Source organism: Colletes gigas, unplaced genomic scaffold, assembly GCF_013123115.1.
Source record: "Colletes gigas isolate AHSC1104 unplaced genomic scaffold, ASM1312311v1 Colletes_gigas_Sc00047, whole genome shotgun sequence".
Lineage (NCBI taxonomy): Eukaryota > Metazoa > Arthropoda > Insecta > Hymenoptera > Colletidae > Colletes > Colletes gigas.
In genome coordinates this window covers 1,076,246-1,096,802 of record NW_025106676.1, presented here as the reverse complement: position 1 = coordinate 1,096,802, position 20,557 = coordinate 1,076,246, and the positions used below count along the sequence as shown (strand labels likewise).

Genomic DNA, 20,557 nt, shown 5'->3' with positions numbered 1-20,557 from the left:
TTTAAAATACGCTCTCTATAAAATTTTTTCAATGGACAAAACTTTGATTCCTAAGAAATCATTAAATAGCAATTGTTTAGTTTTTTTATGAGAATTATGAAGATATCTGAAAGATGGGAACAGGTTATAAGTTAGAACATAAAATTTATTATCGAATGAAGATATTTCCAACCATAAAAGAATCGCCTATTTGCTAGTTTAGAACCGTACGAACTTTTTGGCCATCCTAATATTTATATCAGACAAAAAGCCGTACTGTATTATTTTAAATTAAATTCATAAATCGGACCGTGTAAATTCTCGTTAGACATAGTATATCAACGAACCCAAACAAATATTAAGCAGCACAGTAATTTGGTTGGCTAGTAGAGCCAGATTTATGTTTGTCGTGATCTACGAGGACAAGCCATCAAGATTGGATATTATTTTCTGTTTCGAGCATAATAAACCTCTCGTCTCTTCTATTTCTTTGTTACATTTTTAGTTGCAGTTGCTTGTGTGCTTGCAACAAGATATACTATATAGTTACGCGAGTGTCGAGAACACGAGTACCGACGAAGATTCTGTGTTTGCATGCGAAACAACGCGTTCCAAGTTTTCTAGAAAGACACGGTTTTTCGAAAATCCCGACTTCCGGCTTTTGGCGGAGCCTCTCGAGTCTAATTGGATGCGTCTTAAGCAAATCCTCGCTTCGGTGTAACGAGTTTTTCATTGGAGTTGTTGTGAAACTGGCACGGCAGCAACGAGTATGTCTTAGACTTGTTCCCACTCCCCGCATCAGTTTTCGAGGACTCACGATTACGTTTCTAAACTGTGCGTTGCGATAACGTTTTAATAATATGAAATGTCCGTATGAAATTGTGTTCGGAAATCGAGAAAATCGACGATGTTTTCACGCTCTAATCTGTAAAGAAAATGTTGTGGAAATTTTTAGAAAAAAATATGTTTCATGGTCAAAACACGTTCCAGACCTTCAAATATTAATCCTTTATAATCCAGCGCGACTCTAAACTCGCATTAGCTTTATTTTTTAAACTAATGCATTTAAAAGTTTCCTTTTTTATATTTTTCGTAAAGAGTTACAAAAGTTCTATTGTACTAGGCTGCTAGGGATATGAAGGAGGACCTTAAAACTGCACGAAAATGTTTTTTTACTCCATTTTTTATTATATTTTTATAAGTCTTTTAATCCTATACGACGATGTTAATCATAGTTGGTGTAGAGCATAGCATCCATCACAGATATCAGAATGCAATGAACGAAAAATTTTCTTAAAGCTGAATGATTTCCACTGGTACTGTAACAATGTCAAACAAGAAATATGGAAAATTACAAAAACTATAGCATATTGAAGAAAATCTTTTTCTTAAAATAGAAATTCTTTCTTCAAAGTGCTATAGTTCTTTAAATTTTCTACATTTTTTGTTTAAAATAGGTTCACTATCAGTGGAGACCATCCAGCTTTAAGAAAATTTTGCGTTCGTTGCGTTCTGATCTCTATGATAGATGCTACGACTATAGTTACATCGTCGGATAGGATTAATTACTATTTAGTAAAAGGTGATAAAAAATGGACTAAACAAATATTTTCGTGCAGTTTAAGGATCTCCTTTCATGCCCCTAAAGGGCTAACATTTTTTTAGCTTCTTAAAAAAAAAAATAAAAAAGGAAACTCTAAATTTTAAAGCTGTTTATTATTTTATTTTACCAATTGAAAATTTGCGTATGTTTTCAGAAGCCAAATATAATATACATGTGTATGTGGGCTACAGAGGGTTAACAAAATTTTTGTTCTACATCTTGGACTCGAGTTATGATTTCGACGTCGATTTCTACCGTTCTTGATGGAGAACAAAATATTCGTCGCGAAAGGTGTCGTTCGATTCTGGATTTTTTGGCCTGTCGCGAACCGAGAAACGTTTCTCGTTTATTTCTTGCCCGAGTACTTTTCCTTCGCGCTCACTTTTCTCGGGTTATTTGTCACGTAGACCGTCGGGGCGCTTTATTTTCATTGGCCCCGTGCCTCAAGTTCGTATCGCGAAGAATTGTTGGCTGGAACCTATTGAGAATCGAAAGGCGTTCGAATTTCCTGAAGCGCGAACTATGTTGCGCATTTAGGATTCCGCAGGCGCTTATTAAACCTATTACACTTCCTAATTTATCGCCTGAAAATGTTCTGATGCGCCTCTCGGTGCCCAAAACATTTTTCAACCCTCTAAGGGGACGTTCTACTTAAAAGAAATCGAATTTTCTTTTACCTTTTCTTAAGATATTTCTCACCCAGACCTCCAGTTTACGTTTTCACATTACACATTCTTTATTTACTATTAATATATTTTTTCTTTTTTACTGTATTGTGGACTGTAATTGCACATATTTCTCTCAGCACAATAATCAAACTAATGAAAGACAAACGTAAACGAAACAATAACGAAAATTCAAAAAGTAACAATAAATTTTTCCCTCCAGAATAATTTTCTATATAAAATACTTCGTGAAGTATTGGCGTTGCTTCGATGTAGATTATTAAACAAAAGACTCCTCAAATAAATGGGAAAATTTCCAGAACAATATTCCACGCGAAATATTTCGTAAAATAATTGCGTTATAACGACTTCAAAGATAAATTAAAAAATTTCTTAAAACACCCAGAACTTACGCATTGTTATTTTTAACGCACAAGGTGCATTGTTCCCCAGAAATTCGTGCGTCTTAAATTTTTGCAGCGCAAGTTTTTTTTTTTAAGTTTGACTTTTGTCCGCGATTTCGAGGCAGACGCGACACAGCGCGCGGAAATTAATTAAAAAGGTCACAGAGAGATTGCAGGGAAAAGGTATAATTAGTAAGAAAGACGAAGGAGGGAGGAGAGAATCCGGTGCTTCTTTCAGTAGAACGTTTTCGAGTCGTATGAGACAATTTCGCTAATCTCAAAGACGTTTCTGCTCGACTTTTCCAGGGAGCGGTTTTCTTCCCTTCGGTCTCGTTTCATTTCACGGGGCTTTTGTCGCGCGAAAACAATGAACCGTTCACAATGCCGCGGACCGAAATGGGACGGTAACTTTGATGAAACAATAATATATTCCGCCTGCGACTAGGACTTGCTATCAATTCGAACGTGTCGCGAAAGTTGACGCCCGAAGAGATAGTCGACGAGCCTGTTCGTCCCTTTGCAGAAATATCGATGCCCAGGAGTTTCTGCAACAATGGACGCTCGAATTCTCGCGAATTCCGTAACTCTCCAACGAGTATTAAAATTGTTTCGAAAGCATGTCCGCCGTTAACACTTCGATGGCCAAGACTCCCGTGTATCGCCATCGATTTTCGCGAAAGTTTCCACTTCAAAACGGCCCTTTACGAATCCTCGAATATTACATAATTTTGAAACAAGCAAATATCAATTTTATTAATTCGTAAATGTTGAATTCAATTGAATATCAATTTTATTATAATATTTCGTGAATTCATGTTATTAACTTGCGTGAATTTATACGATTGGTTTGATCAAAGTAGCGCTACGAATATTGTTACAAGGAATTGTAAGTGTAAAGTCACGTACACGTGACAGCAGCCGTAGAAGTTACATCCGTTATGGGTCCTTTTTTCTCGGAAACGTATTCGATCAATGTTTTTCGAGCTTTCGGTGGCTCGAATTGCACGAATCTTCGAACCAACCCATAAAGTATTGCATCGGATTCGGCTGGAAGTTACTAAAAATACCTCCCACGGTGCTGTATATTGTTACGCGACTGTAGTTGATGTGAATTCATACTGGACGTTGGCCAAACACTAAACAACCGAGCGTTCGACTTGGACGTTTGCGTTCTCGCGGGACCAGCCCGATACTTTCTTCGAATCGCAGAAACGTTTTTTTATCGTCGTTCGTAAAAAGATCTGTTTCGAGCAACGGTGAACAACAAGTGACGCAGAAGTCGTCCACCGGCAAGTTGCAGCCGCAATTGTTTTGTGTAACGATCCTTAAAGCATTGAAATTATTATCAAACCGTATTAAACCGATTCGATTATTTGTCGTTCAAATTTCCCTACAAGGTACGACTAGCCAGTATTTTTTTTCGTGAACTATAATTATATTGAAAAAATAGTTTCCTTTAAATATTAAAAGTAAGTTACTTGCAATATTTCATTTGATTATTAACACGTTGACTGCCACTCTAAAATCCGAAAATTGTTTACGAGACCAAAACTTCGATTTTAGACAATTGTAAACTGTGTAACCTAAAACTTGTCGTAGTACTTACTTTCGTAACTAAAATTTACGGAGCCCATTCAAATTTATTTTCTTTAACATTTCAATTTGAGAATTAATTGTTTTAGTTCCGCGGTAAAAAGTTCTGTCAATCAAATATATAGTAGTCAGTAGTAGCAGTCAAAGTGTTAAAAGAGCAACAATCGTTGAAGCAATGAAATTATTATCAAACTGTATCAAATCGATTCGATTCTTTGTGGTCGTTTAAATTTCTCTATAAGGTGTGATTAGCCAGTATTTTTTTTTGTAAACTATAATTATATTAAAAAATAGTTTTCTTTCAAAATTAAAAGCAAGTTGCTTTTAATATTTTATTTGTTCATTAAAAGAGCAACGATTTCTAACGTTTACGTTACTCGTTACTCTTTGGTTATAATCGAACAGAAATTAAGTTCGAAAGTATCATCGAGAATCGATACCTATGCGAATAAAATTTAAACAGAATCTACTCGATGCAAGCAACACGCGTCTAATCCCGTGGATTTTCTTTCGCGTCCTTCCCGCGTATTTTCGCCACGTGAAAATAGCTCGACTTTCCGTATGATGGCCTTTACCGAGCTCAACTTCTGGGATACTATTTTAGATGCGTAACCCGTACGCTTTTATTTGTTTCGTGACGTGGCAAATAAATCATTCGATTGGTAAATACATTAATACATTTTCCATATTTTCATATACTTTAAATAACGGTGTTATTTCAAAATGGATCAATTTCGAATAATTAATTATAAAATAATGTATTTAAAAAATCTGTCAAAATCTCCTTGGCTTTATAATAATAATAATTCTTTATTTTTAATCGTAACCCTTTGTATACATTTAAAAAGAAAACTTCGAAGACGGTTTAATACAGAGTTAATTTGTTCTAAAATTCCATTGTTCATACTTTGCGAAATACAATAATAATTTTCGCAGATTGGATCGAGTCTTGTTAGGCAATATCGTATATCGAGTAGCTAATGTTCGATCGGAATACAATAACGATTCGCCATATCACGCACGTGCACGGAACAATGGCGTCTAAACAACGGCAATATTCACGCAAGACTATGCGCCGATTGCACACGTAAGTGACTTCTCAGTTTACTTACACATGCTAGCAACGATCGACCCAAAACAGTAAATTTTGGGTAAATAGACTGGCGAAATATTTTCGGATCCATCGGAACCGGAAAATTCCGATCGCCTACGATGACGCAAAACTGCTTTGAAAGATTTCCTTCTCGCGAAATTGCAACGCACCTTCTGGAAAGTTCATTTCTAAAATTCATTTAAAAACTTACCCATTTGTTTTTGCCGTTCACGTTCTCGCTCGAATTTTCTTCGAACTTTTGATCGATGGAAATTCAACTTGAAACACAAAATCCTGGAATTAACAGGTCTTCCGTGACCGAAGATAAACTGAGATAAAATAAGATGGAGCGCTACGAAGCGAAATAAAAATGGCGCGCAGTGGGAAAATAGAGCAAATTGATACGAGGAAAAATTGAAATCGATACGTTTATTAGTTTCTGAGGGGAAAAGACTGTTTATTTAACTATATAAGACATAATTATTAAGTTTAGGTATTTTCCATTTCAAGTGTTCTTTTCTTTTTCGTGTTTATGGTTTCTAACGTAGTCTGCGTAAAAATTTTAACAGTCGTTTCTCGTTCCTCCTCCATTTCAACGAAACGGTGGTTTGTTTTACTGTTTTGACGGCGTTTTGCAATGTTTTGCTCTTCGGGAATACGCATATAATCGCAGATGGCCCTAAGCGCGTTAAACAGTCTGTATTTCGTGCGCTTGTGTGCGTCGCGTAGAAACGCGCGGAGGAAAATGGATGGAACGCGAAATGAATGGCACAAAGGCGGAAAAAATGGCATAATCGGGATACGAATATGAACGCGACGGCGATAGAACTGTAATTGAAGGCGAGAATTCGGTCCATGCATTTTTTTATTAAACTAGAAAATTTCTTCCATTCTTCGTACGTCCCTTTTGGGACATTACGACGGAGGGAAATTTATTTCGAAACGTTCGATTACGATAAAATGGTCTCCGTATCGTTTGTTTTCGCGTATACTATCGACCTTCCGTGTTTCATGTGGATCGAAATGTTTTCGTGGTCGGGCGAAGCTGAACAAACAGGCGGTATTGAAAACGCAAGAAATCTGTTTTTCGGGATTCGAACGTTTTAAATTACGAATCGAGTGTGAAAAGTCGGTTCTAACTTTGACAATTTCTTCCTGTATTTTAATTTTCACCTTGCAATTTGTTTATCAATCGCGTTTCGAGTCTATTTGATAAATTAGATTTCTCTGCGCATCGATAGTCGTTTCGAAAAATGTAAAATTCAATTTAACGAGCTTCTCTGGAATCTGTTTTGTTTTTAGTTGCGAGAAATTACATTAGAAAGATCAGAATGCAACAGATGAAAAATTTTTTTAAAGTTGGATGGTTTCCATTGGTACCGAACCTATGTTAAACAAAAAATATGGAAAATTTAAGAAACCTTTTGGAGAAACATTTTGGAGAAAATTTTTTTTAGAATAGAAATTCTTTCTTCAAAATGCTGTACTTCTGTTTTACGGGATTCGAACGTTTTGAAACTACAAATCGAGTGTGAGTAGTCGGTTTAAACTTTGACAATTTTTTTCAGTATCTTAATTTTCACCTTGCAATTTGTTTATCAATCGCGTTTCGAGTCTATTTGATAAATTATATTTCTCTGTGCATCGATAGTCGTTTCGAAAAGTGTAAGATACAGTTTAACGAGCCTTTCTGAAATCTGTTTTGCTTTGATACGTAAGAAATTGCTTCGATCATTGTTTTCGGGATAAAATCGGAGTTTGAAGCATCGTTGGTTGCACGGATACGTAATTTGGGGGTTAATTACACCCGCAGAAGTTATCCAGTGATGTTGTGGAAGCGGCAAAGGGAATGTTCGTATGTAAAACCGAGTCCTTGATTCCGTCGTGCCGCGATGCCAGTCGAAATGCGTTCCAGACGGTTAGTACGTATTGATTCCTTCCTGACATCCTTACCCTCCCACTGGGGAAAAGCATCCTTTGCCCCGCACAGATCTTCCTTAAACGTCCTTACCTTTAAGGTGGAGTTCCCTTTGATCGTATCGTCTAGATACATAACGAGTCTTCCGGCAGCTGTCGTCGCGCTAAAAAAGATTTTACAGTCCACAGGCAGTGTGAGATATCGCGACAAGGTTTTCTTGTTTCCTGCAACGGAACCAGTGTCTCGAGATAACGAGGAAACGTTATGTAAGAAATGTTTTTCCGACAACAATTCATAAAAAATAAATCTTGAAATAATGTAAAATTACAATATTTGCGTTACAAAGACGAGAACGTTTCTCTCGAAAGATCATTCGAACAATAACCGACCCTATACGAGGTTTGTAACTGATCCCTTACAGCTTGCCGCGTGCGTCATAGAAAGTAGAAATAATAAAGAAGTTAAGAGAGTGCAAACGAGAAGAGAATTCTGGTCCATTATGATGCAACTTGTTATTGCCGTGCTGTAACGATATTAGGCGAAGGAAACGGCATTCAGTAGTTCTGAAAGAAGTGCAGGTAAAAGTTCTGAAAGAAGTACAGTAATTAAGGCAGCGGGAGCAATTAAGGCCCTGGATACGCGTTCCCGCGTTGAAAACTAAATTTCTCGTAGCGTGAAAGTTGGTCGCCGTGGTAATGATTTTGTATACGTACAATTATCGCGTGTGTGTCTCGCCTTAAAGCCACGGTACAACGATAATCGTTGCTTTCCAAGAAACTGATCTCTGTGGAATTGCTCGACGATCTCGAAATTGGCATTCGAAGATAGCGACGTTGACGCGCCAAAAGATCGTGCTACGGTCCATTGCTTTTCGCTAGTACATATATACGAAATTAATTTTTATTTCAATATTCACGAAAGTGGTATCTCGACGATTTTTTGGCCAAACGTCGTTATAAATTCTTCGATTCGAGCCACCAGATGGAAACGCGGTGAAAATAATAATACGATGACGAGGCGGAAGGGGAAGAAAGAAGGACTTAATAAATTATGAATATGAAACGCGTCCGCTGCATGACAGTCGTATATTTGTACGTCGAGGACGGAAATCAAGGGAGATGATAAAGTACGAACCTCGGGATAAACAAAGAAGTTGCAGAGTAACATAACGCGAGGAGTAACAAACGGCGAAGGACACGGAACGGGGGTAAAAAAACATGGATAGTATTAACGAAAGGGAAACAGCGGCAGTCGGATGGACAGAAGGAATAAATGAGAGTGAAAAAAGGAGGGAGAATAGGGAAAGAACCGACCAGTGACGGGGGAGGGGGCTAGGAAGCATTTAATTAAAAACGAAAAGCGTGTGTGTCTCTCGCGGACTTTGCCGACCGGCGGAATTTATTTGTCACCGCAAGAGCTCTGATGGACGTTCTCGATGGTAGGACAAATTTCACTGGAACGGAAGGGCTTATTCTTGAAACATGCAACGAGAGGCCGACTATTACGCCACGGAACGAAAAAAAGTACACCGATTAGGATGAAAGAGGATTTAATAGAAGTTATTGGATCGTATCACAAGTCCACAGACGCTTGTTTCTTGAACTAAATTGTCAAATTGGTTCATCGTACGTACGTTAAAAAATAACTAAAGATTATCTAACCTCGAAATTTTTATTTATATTCGGTAACCTGAGCATTCTTAACCTAAAGCAAGAATTTTGATAATAAGTTTAAATAATTTCAATGCCTCGAACAATCGTGTATCTCTTCGCTACCGAGTAGAAACATGACTCCAATATGGCGCTCATGAGACTAACCAATATGGCAGCTTAAAGGTTCCATTGGTTTTTTTTTTGGAAATAATAAATGAAAAAATGCTTCCAACGAATGGGGAGAAGATTTATTCATTTTTCGTGTCTCAATGCCTCGAGGAATCGTGTATCTCTTTACTACTGAGTACAAACGTGTCTCCAATATGACAGCTATGAGAATTAAAAGTTCCATTGGTCTCATTGGAAAATAATGCATAGAAACGATAAATGAAAAAATATGTTCCCACGGACACGAACGGGAAGAAGTTTTGATCATTTTCGTGGAAACGATGCTTTTGTCACGGCAAAGGAAGCTGCACTGCCTTGAACAGAATCGTCACGTCGCGGCGACGAGAGGTATTTAGACGAATTTAGTATTCCCAGGTCAGTGTCGGGAACAAAACGCACGCGGTTATCAGTTGTACGCTTTCCCCTTGTTCCGTTTTCGAAGGATGCGGAGAACCCTTGCTCGCGTTTAACCGCGAGGACCCCGCCAGCTCGACGAAATTTCCCGCCAATTTACGACGTCGTTCTTCTTCAGCAATTTCAGCCGCAATTCGACTGATTAATCGAACTCGATTGTTCGTTCGGGCTCGTGACACGGCGAAATATTGACGTTGAAAATCGAGGCGACGATTTTGCAATCGCTCGACCGTTTGACGCTGCATTGTTGCAGTAATGCGCTTGTCACCGATTCGTCGACGATTTCATTTAAAAGGGAAATTGAACAACCTTCGCTAGAATCACGGTTGTCGGAGCCTACGGGCGGTTTTAAACCCTTCAGGGATTAATTATTTTCCTCGAACCGGACAAATATTCAAATTGACATCGATCCACGCCGTATTGACATTCTTGCAGCCGCGTCACGTATATCGTTCGACAAATTCTTTATATATTTGAATACGACTGCTTCCAGTGTTTATATCCCGATATACGAACGACAGGAAATTTACAATCTTCTTCTCCAAGAAGATTACAAAAATCTTGAAAAATTCAATGGAATTAGAAATTTATTTAGAGACGTACATATATTGGCAATATGGGTTGGATAATGTATTACATATTCGCAGACTCATCCCTTCATCGATTATTTAGCATACGCGAAACTAGTTTCCAGGATAATCTGTATTAATACCCGTAAATATTTTAACCCTGTTTAATTTGCAGATGGAATTTTGAAAATGATGTTCATCGTTCGATCGTCTAAAACTTACAGAAATCCGGGGCCAACGAATGTTTTGAAAAATTCCGCACGGTTACGACGAGTAAACGATCCAACAATGGCCATTCAATTTTTTCTGTGTAGCAGCTTCGACTAGCTAACTGGAAAATCTCGCAAAACCGAACGGAAAATTTTTTAATCGATATATCGACAGACAGCGTGATATTGCTTCCCCTTCGTTCGCCGCGTGGAAACTTTGAACTTTTTAATTTTGCTTCCTGGGAATTGAACTAATTTCAGAAAGTTTTTTTCACACCGAACTGTAATGCTGACTGACACCATTTTCCACGAACACCTCGAACTTCGAGCTACTACCATATTATCGTATGATAATTTAGTCTTTCCGTCGCGAAGGGATATACTTTATTCGACAGTGATATCGTTTGATGTAATTAAACCTAGAACTTACTGTCCCGTGCATAATGTAACCGTAATAGAGGTAATAATTAGTTGCAATTATGTTCGTGTCCTGTAAATTAAAGCGTGGATTCCTGTTGCATAATTCATGACGCAGTTTCGTAATTTATATTAATTTCGCGGGCTGATGTTTTCCATTTAACGGTAAAAATCGGTGTAAAACTAACCCTCATGACCCCTTAGAAAATCATTTGCGACCCGATGGTCCAACGTATATACATATAACTTTTCATTTCGCGGAATTTCGATTAATTGGTAAATTAAATGGACCCAAAACGGAAAGATAAATGACCGACTCCTGGAAACAATTACTTTTCGTAAATAAACGCACCGCGGGGAGCTCAATTTAATTAGTGTTTCTTTTAATGGAACTCCATTCTTCCGCGGATAGTGTACTAATTATTCGGGGCTGCTACGTATACCGCCATTGCCTCAATTACTTAAATTAGAAGAGGCGAGTGCTGAATGAACGCCCATTATGTCGTTCTGTCTATTATTATACGTTCACGCAACGAAACACTATCAAACATTGCATATAAAAGGATATTTTATACTAACGATAGACCATATCGAACCGTTGATCGTAGATTTCGATGAAGACACAATATTTTGCTTTTATTTGTCCACGTTGAACAAGGAACTGGGTCATGTAAACAATGCATATAAAAACAATTTTTTACGTATTTCTTTAAATATTCACGACGTTCATAACCAAACACAGAATTTAGATTTTTTCAGTGACACACAAGTATATTTGAAATTTGTTTGTATTTTGAATAGAACGAAATATTAGAATAAAAAATTGTATTTCCATGAGAGTTTAGAGAAATTATCTTGCAATCGGAGAATTTAGAATTCTTTGATATTCGATTGGGTATCGCAATTAATCCATAATTATTGATCCATAGTGTGACAAAAACCACCGAGTTCACTCTTGGAAAACCACAGCGATTTTGTGGCTGATTTACAGGGGCAAGAGCTAAAATAGCGCAGCTTTTCCGGTAACTTCGGAGCTTGTTCCGTGGTACATTGCAAGCTCCTCGATCTCCGCTGGCTCGCAAACTGGAACTAATTATATGTCACGCCGGAAATTACGGACGAGGCTTGACGCGTCCCATTAAAAACAAATGCTCCTTTCCGAACACACCTCCGCAGTATCGTCGATCTTCGTCGTTTGGCTGAAAAGCCCGCGCTACGTGCGGTTGGTAATGGCCGTTAATAAATTGCTATTAGTTAAATTAACGAAGATACGATGGCACATAACGTGCTCCCTGCTCGATAACAATGATGTATTATCTATGGCCTGTTATGCAGTCAGAGCAACCGATTTCCGTGCACGATTCTGGGGATTTGGGATACACAGCTTAACACATCACTTTAAAACAAGTACAATTTTAACGGGATCGAAAAAATAAAAAGAATTGCATTCTTAAAATCTATAACCATATTCTCGATGTAAATAAGGTTTATTTCATTTTCATTTATCGTTGTTTTTGCGTCTTTTCTATACTGTTATTATTTTATTCCGTAAGTATAGAGGTAATAGAATTTTTTCAAGAGTCAGTTTGTTAAACATATTTAATTGCAATAATATAAACGTATTCTCCAGGCAATAACTGATAGTAAAATGCGAAAAGGGACAGAAATCGAAATTTTTTAAAGCTTCCATGGCAAGAACGGTCCTTCGAATTAGCGAGTAATTCGAGTAGCCTAAGAGCAATCCGAGGAACCGAAAACGCGAGTTAACGACAAGACGGTGCTTACCGCGATTCAGGGAAATAATAAAATGTTTCCTTCGACCAGCCAACGACGTGAAGCGTCCTCGTTAAATCATGATTGGTCTGGAAATTGCACGGGACCAAAGTGTGCCTCTGTTCGAACAGGAATAGGGTCGAACGGAGACCGAAACGAGGGCTCATTGTGGATTTTTGATTATCGGGGCAATTATCGACGCCGTCCACGCAGTACTCGCTAAAAATGCACGTCTCTCTTTGTTTGCTTTTAATCCAGTCTCTTTGTTTCCCTTTTTTTTTCACCCGAGGCTGGTCGCGTTAAATAACGGCGACATCAATCGCCAGGGAATAATCGAGGGGCCCCATTTCTCTTTTCTTCGTCGAAGATGGGAAGTTGTTTACACGGCGGGAAATAAATTAGGTTCAATCAGGGTCGATGGCTTTCGCGCGAACGGGAAGAAATAAATAAACAGAATTCTAATCCGGGGTGGTTGATCGGCGATGGAAATCGGAAGGGAGCATTTCAAGCCCAGAAAAAAATTTGTTTCCTATAGAATTTACCAATTTCAAAATTTTATTATAAAATCTTGCGAACGTGTAATCTTTCTGTAAACTTTTTTCCAATATCTCTAGCCGTTCTCGAGTTATTTAAAGGGTCGATTCCACCCACTAAAATTAAATTTAACCACGTTTACGAAGTTTCATAATTTTTTGAAGAAGAGCACAATTTAAAAAAAAATTCTTTTCTTTTTGTTTACGTACAGAAAATAGTTGCGTTAAGTAATCCGAAGATTTTGATTCGTTATCGGAGAATAAAATTTGCCCGCCGCGCACGAGCTTGCAACGAGAAAGGTGAGATTACGAATTGGATCAAAAATTGAGGATTTTTCCGTTCGTTCGTGTTTGTTCGAATCGATGGAATTCCTGATCGCGCATTCGAGTTTCTTTTCCGTTTCGCGATTTGTAACTCCTGCGTCCCGTTTCCTACCCCGTGCCCTGATCGTTTCGACGAAATTGCTATCCGTTCGCTGTCCGTTGTATTTTATTTAACGTCGTATTATTCGACCGGTCGACGAGAAGTTTGTGCTAAGAATAACGAACGCCCGTCCCTTCGAGTTCCCTGCATCGGTGTTCTTCAAATTCGCCGATATACTTGCCCGTTTCCGGCGAAAAGAGGGGAAACTTTTGGTTTCCGGAACGGTGGTCGGAACAGACGAATTTTCTTCCGGAGTTCGAGGCAGTTCCCTTCACCGTTAAAAATTAAACGACGTATTGGCGAAAAACTTGTTCCTTTCCCAGATATTCAACTAGTTTCTACGAAATTTCTATATACGGCGCTTCTGAAACGAAGCATGTATTGTACTTTATTTAAATTCAATGTTAAGCTGACGATAAATCCATAGAAAAACGAGCGTATTATTCGTAAGATAAACATATAAATAAATAAATCTCTATTGTAGTCAGTTGCAATTGAAACAGCTGTATAATTGAATTACATTAGGAGATAAATCATAGAGTTCTTTATTTAAATTCAATGTTAAACTGACGATAAATCCATATAAAAACGAGCGTACTATTTGTAAGATAAACATATAAATAAATCAATCTTTAACGTAGTCGGTTGCAATTGAAACAGCTGTATAATTGAATTAAATTAGAAGATAAATCATAGAGTTTGATTGACAAAATCGAACAAACCACAAAGAAAGAAACACTATTATTACTTTTGTGGTGTTTGCACTATTGTGCAAAGGAATTTAGGAAATTGAATTGCACATTTGGCAAGGCCATTAACCACAAGTGTTGCTCTGTAGGCCCATAGTTTATCAATAATTATTGAAAACGAGGCTCATGGTCGACAGAAACGCAGAAATTTCGTGACAATAAAGCAATTTCTAGGCCTTCAATCCGTAGCGCAATTAAGCGACTGGAACGTCAATATTTCCTACTCGACGACAGTATCGTAAATCCGGGTTTAAAAAGTTTTAACGCGTTACTGTCTAGTATCGCAGTCGTCTGACACACTCGTTTCCGACGTTTCAAAGGGGAGAAACTCGTCGAATTCGTGGCCAAAGCCTCAAACTATATTTTTTATCGTAATATTCGGCATTTACGTTCTGGGTATTTCGTTCGTTCGCCTTGAAGAATGCAAATTAAGGTACAGATACAATTTTCTGAAACGATCTTATCGAAAATATACAGCGAAATTGTTATCATATTCCAAGAATTTGATTTTTAATATTATATACACATGTCATCGTGTAAGATACACTCCCAGCCATAAAGATAGCACATGTATGCTATCTTTAATTTCTCACTGACACACGTACAATTTTGGGTTTGTAACGTATAATATAGCAAGCTTACGAGCTCAGAACATGCGGATCGTTGTAAAGAGGTCGCGGCATCACGGCGTTTTGTTTACAAAACAGAAACAATGTTGTATTTTAGGAACGAAATGATAGCACACTCCGTCTACATGTTTATAAACTGCTTAGTATTTCGCGATCTCTTAGGTATTCAAGACGCGAAAGTATTGCCTAGTAATTTACAAGAATGGGACGGGGGAAAAAATTAACGACATCAGAAATAAAGCATATTCTTGAATTGAAAAGGCAAAATTTATCAGTATCTAAAATTTCGAAAATAACTAGCAGAAGTCGAAAGGTAATTTATAATTTACTTAAAAGCGTGGAAAATTATGGTAAAAAGAAGAGTAGTGGAAGACCATCATCGTTGTCACAACGGGATAAACGAACTGTTTTGCGTATAGCTTCTAATACCCAGTGTACAACAAAACAAATCATGCAAAAGGCTGGCATCAATGCAAGTGTTTCAAGTGTTCGTCGTGTATTACAATCATGCAAGCACATTAGAAGACTAAAAATAAAAAAGAAACCTGCATTAACTCCACGGCACAAACAAGAACGTTTACAATTTGCCAAAGATCGAATACACTGGAAGAAGAAGTGGCGAAAAGTGATATTATCCGACGAAAAAAAATTTAATTTAAATGAACCTGATGGTTTAAACTATTATTTCCACGATCTAAGAAAAGAAAAATTGTCAAAAATTCGGCAAGCAATGGGCGGTGGTGGAGTAATGGTGTGGGCGGCCATCGGTTACTTCGGTAAGACGGAAATAAAATTTATTCATGGAAAAATGAACAGTAAATATTATTTGGATTTGATAAAGCAACAAATAACAAAGCATGCCCTACGTATATCTGGGTCTGGATTCATATATCAGTAGGATAATGCAGCGGTACATACTGCAAAACTTGTAAAAACATATTTTGAAAAAGAAAAGATACGTGTTTTATCATGGCCTGCGCGCTCACCGGATATTAATATTATCGAAAATTATTGGAGTCAACTCAGTCAAGCAGTTTACAAACATGGGAAACAATACGAGAATGTCCACGAACTAAAAGAAGCTATTGTCGCGGAATGGAGCAATTTAAATCAAGAAAATATTCAAAAATTATATAAGTCGTTACCAAATAGAATGATTGAAATCATAGAAAATAAAGGAGGATGTACTCATTATTAAACAATTAATGAATAATTATATAGATTGATAGTAAATTAAATAAATGTTTATTGCTTTATAAGTGTGCTATCATTTCGTCCTTCGTATACAACACTGTTTCTGTTTTGTAAACAAAACGCCGTGATGCCGCGACATCTTTGCAGCGATCCGCATGTTCTGAGCTCGTAAGCTTACTATATTGTGTGTTACAAACCCAAAATTGTACGTGTGTCAGTGAGAAATTAAAGATAGCACGCATGTGCTATCTTTTTGGCTGAGAGTGTATGTCGAGCATGTCTGACCATGATTCGATATTTCTACTTAACATCGATTGCTGTTCTCAAATATTGATTATTTTTTATTGATTTTATCGTTTTCTAGTTGGAATAAATTATATCGTGGCAACGTTGATGCTTGAAAATACCAAAACAATAATAAACAAGCGAGTAGATTAATAAAACCTCCGAACGCAAGTAGAAATAACAAATATTGGCCCGACTCGATGAATTTTCAACGTCAATTATCTAGATAACAAACACTTGCGTGAAAATATTTTACTCTATATTTTCGATTCAATTTTCATTTAGAATGATCACGTTTTATATTTATAAAAAAATTTGCAAAAATTTATTGAACATTGAATTTTAAGTAATTCTGAGAAAATCTAATTTCCCATGAGGTAATATATCCACTTAATATTCTTTTATTCTATATCGTCATGTTAATCGTCATGTTAATAACAATGTTTAATCACCGGGACAAGACGTTTCAATTAATGGAACAGGTTTAAAATTCTTTTTAAGCAGTCGATCATAATGGACTTAATTTCCCATTAATTTAATTTTTATTTCCTCGTAATCTCCATAAAAATCTCCTCGTAATAAACAAATAATCAGTTTTTGTCTAATAGGACATATTGGAGGATAATTTTAAACAAGTTTCTTAACACCAGATTTACGAGACCCGTCAATTTGATGGACATTCCACGTTTGAAGATACTTATTTACTATTTATTTAAAACTCGATTTAGCGTTAAACGTTTAACTACTGGGACGTTCACCGTAATTATTTACTTTATTCCCTGTAAATTTACAATAGACGCGCGTTACGTACGTAGAAAATTGTGGAAAGCTTTTCCTAATCTTGTAATATTTTTCTATCCTCAGGTGACGGTCTTCGATATTCAGCGGCCAGGCGTTCGTCCTGTGGGAGATAGAGACCAGAAGTAAGGATGGCCTTTCACTGGGATAAGCTCTCACCAGCAGAATTTCAACAGCTCCAGAACTTGGTCGCTTGTAAGTAAAAAGTGAAACACAACTCGGTCGTTCCGAGTTTCTAGCTAGTCGAACTCGGTTGCATACGAAACGTCCAGGGAAAAAGTAGATTCTCGAAGCAGGTGATTCATACTAATACGCTATGCATTTCCAGATACAAATAGTAGAAGCACTTAGTATTCGTTAAAGGAACGTATCACTTTTGAAAATCTATCGCTTCGTCCAGATTTTACAAGTTTTGTTAATAAATATACAGGCCTATAATAAACTGCCTTTGCAATTAACACGTTCACGAACGTTTTCATTGAGATGCAACGAATGCTATAATATTAAAATTTATAAACCACATTATACATTCCATTCTATATATAGCTTTTATTTTCTAAAGTTATTATGTATTTTAATGTAATGGCAAACTGGTTCGTTGTGTATTTTCATTTTATTTTGCCTTTGTATACGTAAAAATTTATTTTAGCTAGCACATTGTGTAAATTAAGTAGAATTGCAACACTTGGCGTAAATCACTTGATCACTTTTTGCAGCTCGTTAAAATTTGCATTGTCCGCGAACGTGTTAATATTATATTACCCAAAGGCAATGCTTAATAAATATACAAACCCGTAATAAATTACGACATTTGCAAATACATATTAAATATGCAAGATTGATATAAACTGTCCTGTTGGTCGTAAGAAACTGTACAATTTTGTCTTTATTTTTTTTCTAATTAGAATAACTTTCGAAAAAATTGCTGACTAGTAATAGCGTGAACATCCCGTATTTTATTTAACCCTTAAATGGATTATTGGTCAAGTTTAAACTAATAATCCTCCATTAGTTCATTATTTTTTAAATGCTTTTAAGGGAAGGTGATTTCCATTTACCAATCTGGTAAGAATCAACATTAAGTAAAATAATTCTGTTGAGATCGAGAGTCCACTTAAGGGTTAACGTTGTTCTATTGTACGATGAATTTGGACAAGTTTCAATCTATTCTTGAGAATTTAACGATTGCGATCTTTTCTTTCAGAAGTGTATGTACAGTGAGTGTAAAAAGTATTCGTACACTAGTCAATTTGAGCAAAAACTTTGCAGAACTTTGTTTATTACAAAAGTATGTTAACAAAAACATACATACATATTCTTAGAAATCTCTGGAACAAATGTCATTAACAACAAATTATTTATTTATATTTATTATGAAAATATTAACAAATTTCCAGAAATTGGCGTGAAATATACGTGTAATAAGTATTCGTACACTTCTAATTTTACAACAAAAACTATAAATTTTAGTACATAAACGTAACAAAAATCAGTCTATTTGCTATTTTAGTATCTAGTGGGATTTCCTTTAGATTGTATAATCGCTTTAAGCCTTTGCGGCATTGAATTTACTAAATGTTTGGTTATAGTACTAGAAATTTTGTTCCACTCCTCTAAAAGTGCATTTTTTAAATCTTGTTTCGAAGAAATGTGATAGTCTCGAATTTTTTCTTCAAGATGACTCCATAAGTGCTCTATCACATTTACGTCTGGAGACTGTGGAGGGATTTTTAATTGCTGCGGCACATTATATAGGATCCACAGACATGTATTATAAGCATTATGCTTTGGATCATTATCTTGCAAAAATACATAATTGCCCTGTAACTGCATTTTATTTGCACTAACCTGAAGATGCTCTTTTAGAATATCGATGTACATTTTGTGATTCATGATACCATCGATAAAATGGAGGGATCCAACCCCGCTCGCACTCATTGAGCCCCAAACTGTGACTGATCCTCCTCCATGCTTTACGGTCGGCTTCAAATTTCTTTTTTCGTACTCGGTATTTCTTTTCCGCCATACTGTACATCGTCCATCTGACCCAAATATGTTAAATTTACTCTCATCAGTAAATATAATACGGTTCCAGTGCTCCATAGGAACATTAACATACTCTTTCGCGAATTGCAATCGTTTCTTTCTATTAATTTCATTTACGAAATATTTCTTACGAGCTACTCTGCCGTGATATCCTCTATCCCGTAAAAAATTACGCACTGTGTTACTGCATACATTAATGTCCAGATCATTTTTAAGTTCAGCTGTGATTTTCACCGCACTTATCTTTGGATTTTGCTTTATTTTTCGAATTATCCATCGGCTGGTATACTCATTTAGTATTCGTTTACGTTCGTTTCTTGGATTATTTTTTACAGTTTTTCGATCGCCATATCTGCCAATGATTCCTTGAATCGTGGACCTCGGTCTATTTAAAACTTTAGAAATTTCACTCAGTGTTTTACACTTATTATGTAAATTTATAACAAGTTTCCTTTCTTCTTCAGAGGTTTCCTTGCGTTTTCGTCCCATTTTACTGATAATTTCGTTGATACTGTTTGAATTCAGGATACTACCTATACCGACAGCGTCTCCAGACATACTGATGCTAAGTATGTTTACATATCATGGATTACCTTGTAATCGTTCTATGTGGAATGTTACGAATCAAAGACTGTACGAATACTTATTACGCGTATATTTTAGGTCAATTTCTGGAAATTTGTTAATATTTTCATTATAAATATAAATAAATAATTTGTTGTTAATGACATTTGTTCCAGAGATTTCTAAGGATATGTATGCATGTTTTTGTTGACATACTTTTGTAATAAACAAAGTTCTGCAAAGTTTTCGTTCAAATTGACTAGTGTACGAATACTTTTTACACTCACTGTATATTGTAACAGTTTCCAAAGCGTAAAGTTTATCATGGCATCGCCGGGGGTAGATTAGGCCAACGGTCTCCTGTATTATTAGTCGATCCCTCAGTGTTGTGTCCTTCGCAAATAGTCGAATCCCGGTTGCCGGATCGATCGATCGGTTTGCTCGTTTTCTTCCTTATAGACGGCCACGGCAATAAACGCGACGCGTACCTATTTTCCGCGGTCCTTTTTTCCCCCTCGATACGTTTGAGAACAGCTCGTCTCGAGCGAGGCAATATCGCGTTGATATCGCTTTAATTACCATCAGCTGCCAGCGATATCGAGTACTGTTGACGTTTGATTTTTTTTTTCTCTCGTTGTTTGTTCGTCGACGCGGCGTTTTCAAGGACGCAGCTAATCCTCGAATTTTAGAAAACGTTTCTACCTTGGAACGTTCGTTTCATGATTCGGAAACGGGGAATTTGACATTGTTGCGTTCGGAGCGTCATATTAGGACTCCATTGTTCCAGATTCTACGCGAAAGCTGCAGGATGTCCTCGCCGAATTTTGCGGATCAAACACAACGTCCAGCGGTACTCCGAAATACCACCCGGACGGGGT

At 36.8% G+C, this 20,557-nt stretch overlaps 1 protein-coding gene across 1 annotated transcript in view; it reads left to right on the top strand.

Annotated features, from left to right (window-relative positions):
• LOC122403201 (diacylglycerol kinase 1) overlaps positions 1-20,557 on the top strand; it is an 85,899-nt gene that overhangs the window by 16,101 nt on the left and 49,241 nt on the right. The window contains exons 2-3 of the mRNA XM_043406564.1: positions 17,136-17,264; positions 20,467-20,555. Of these exons, the coding sequence (XP_043262499.1) occupies positions 17,201-17,264; positions 20,467-20,555 (153 nt within the window). The 5' untranslated portion in view covers positions 17,136-17,200. The remainder of the gene's footprint in view (positions 1-17,135; positions 17,265-20,466; positions 20,556-20,557) is intronic.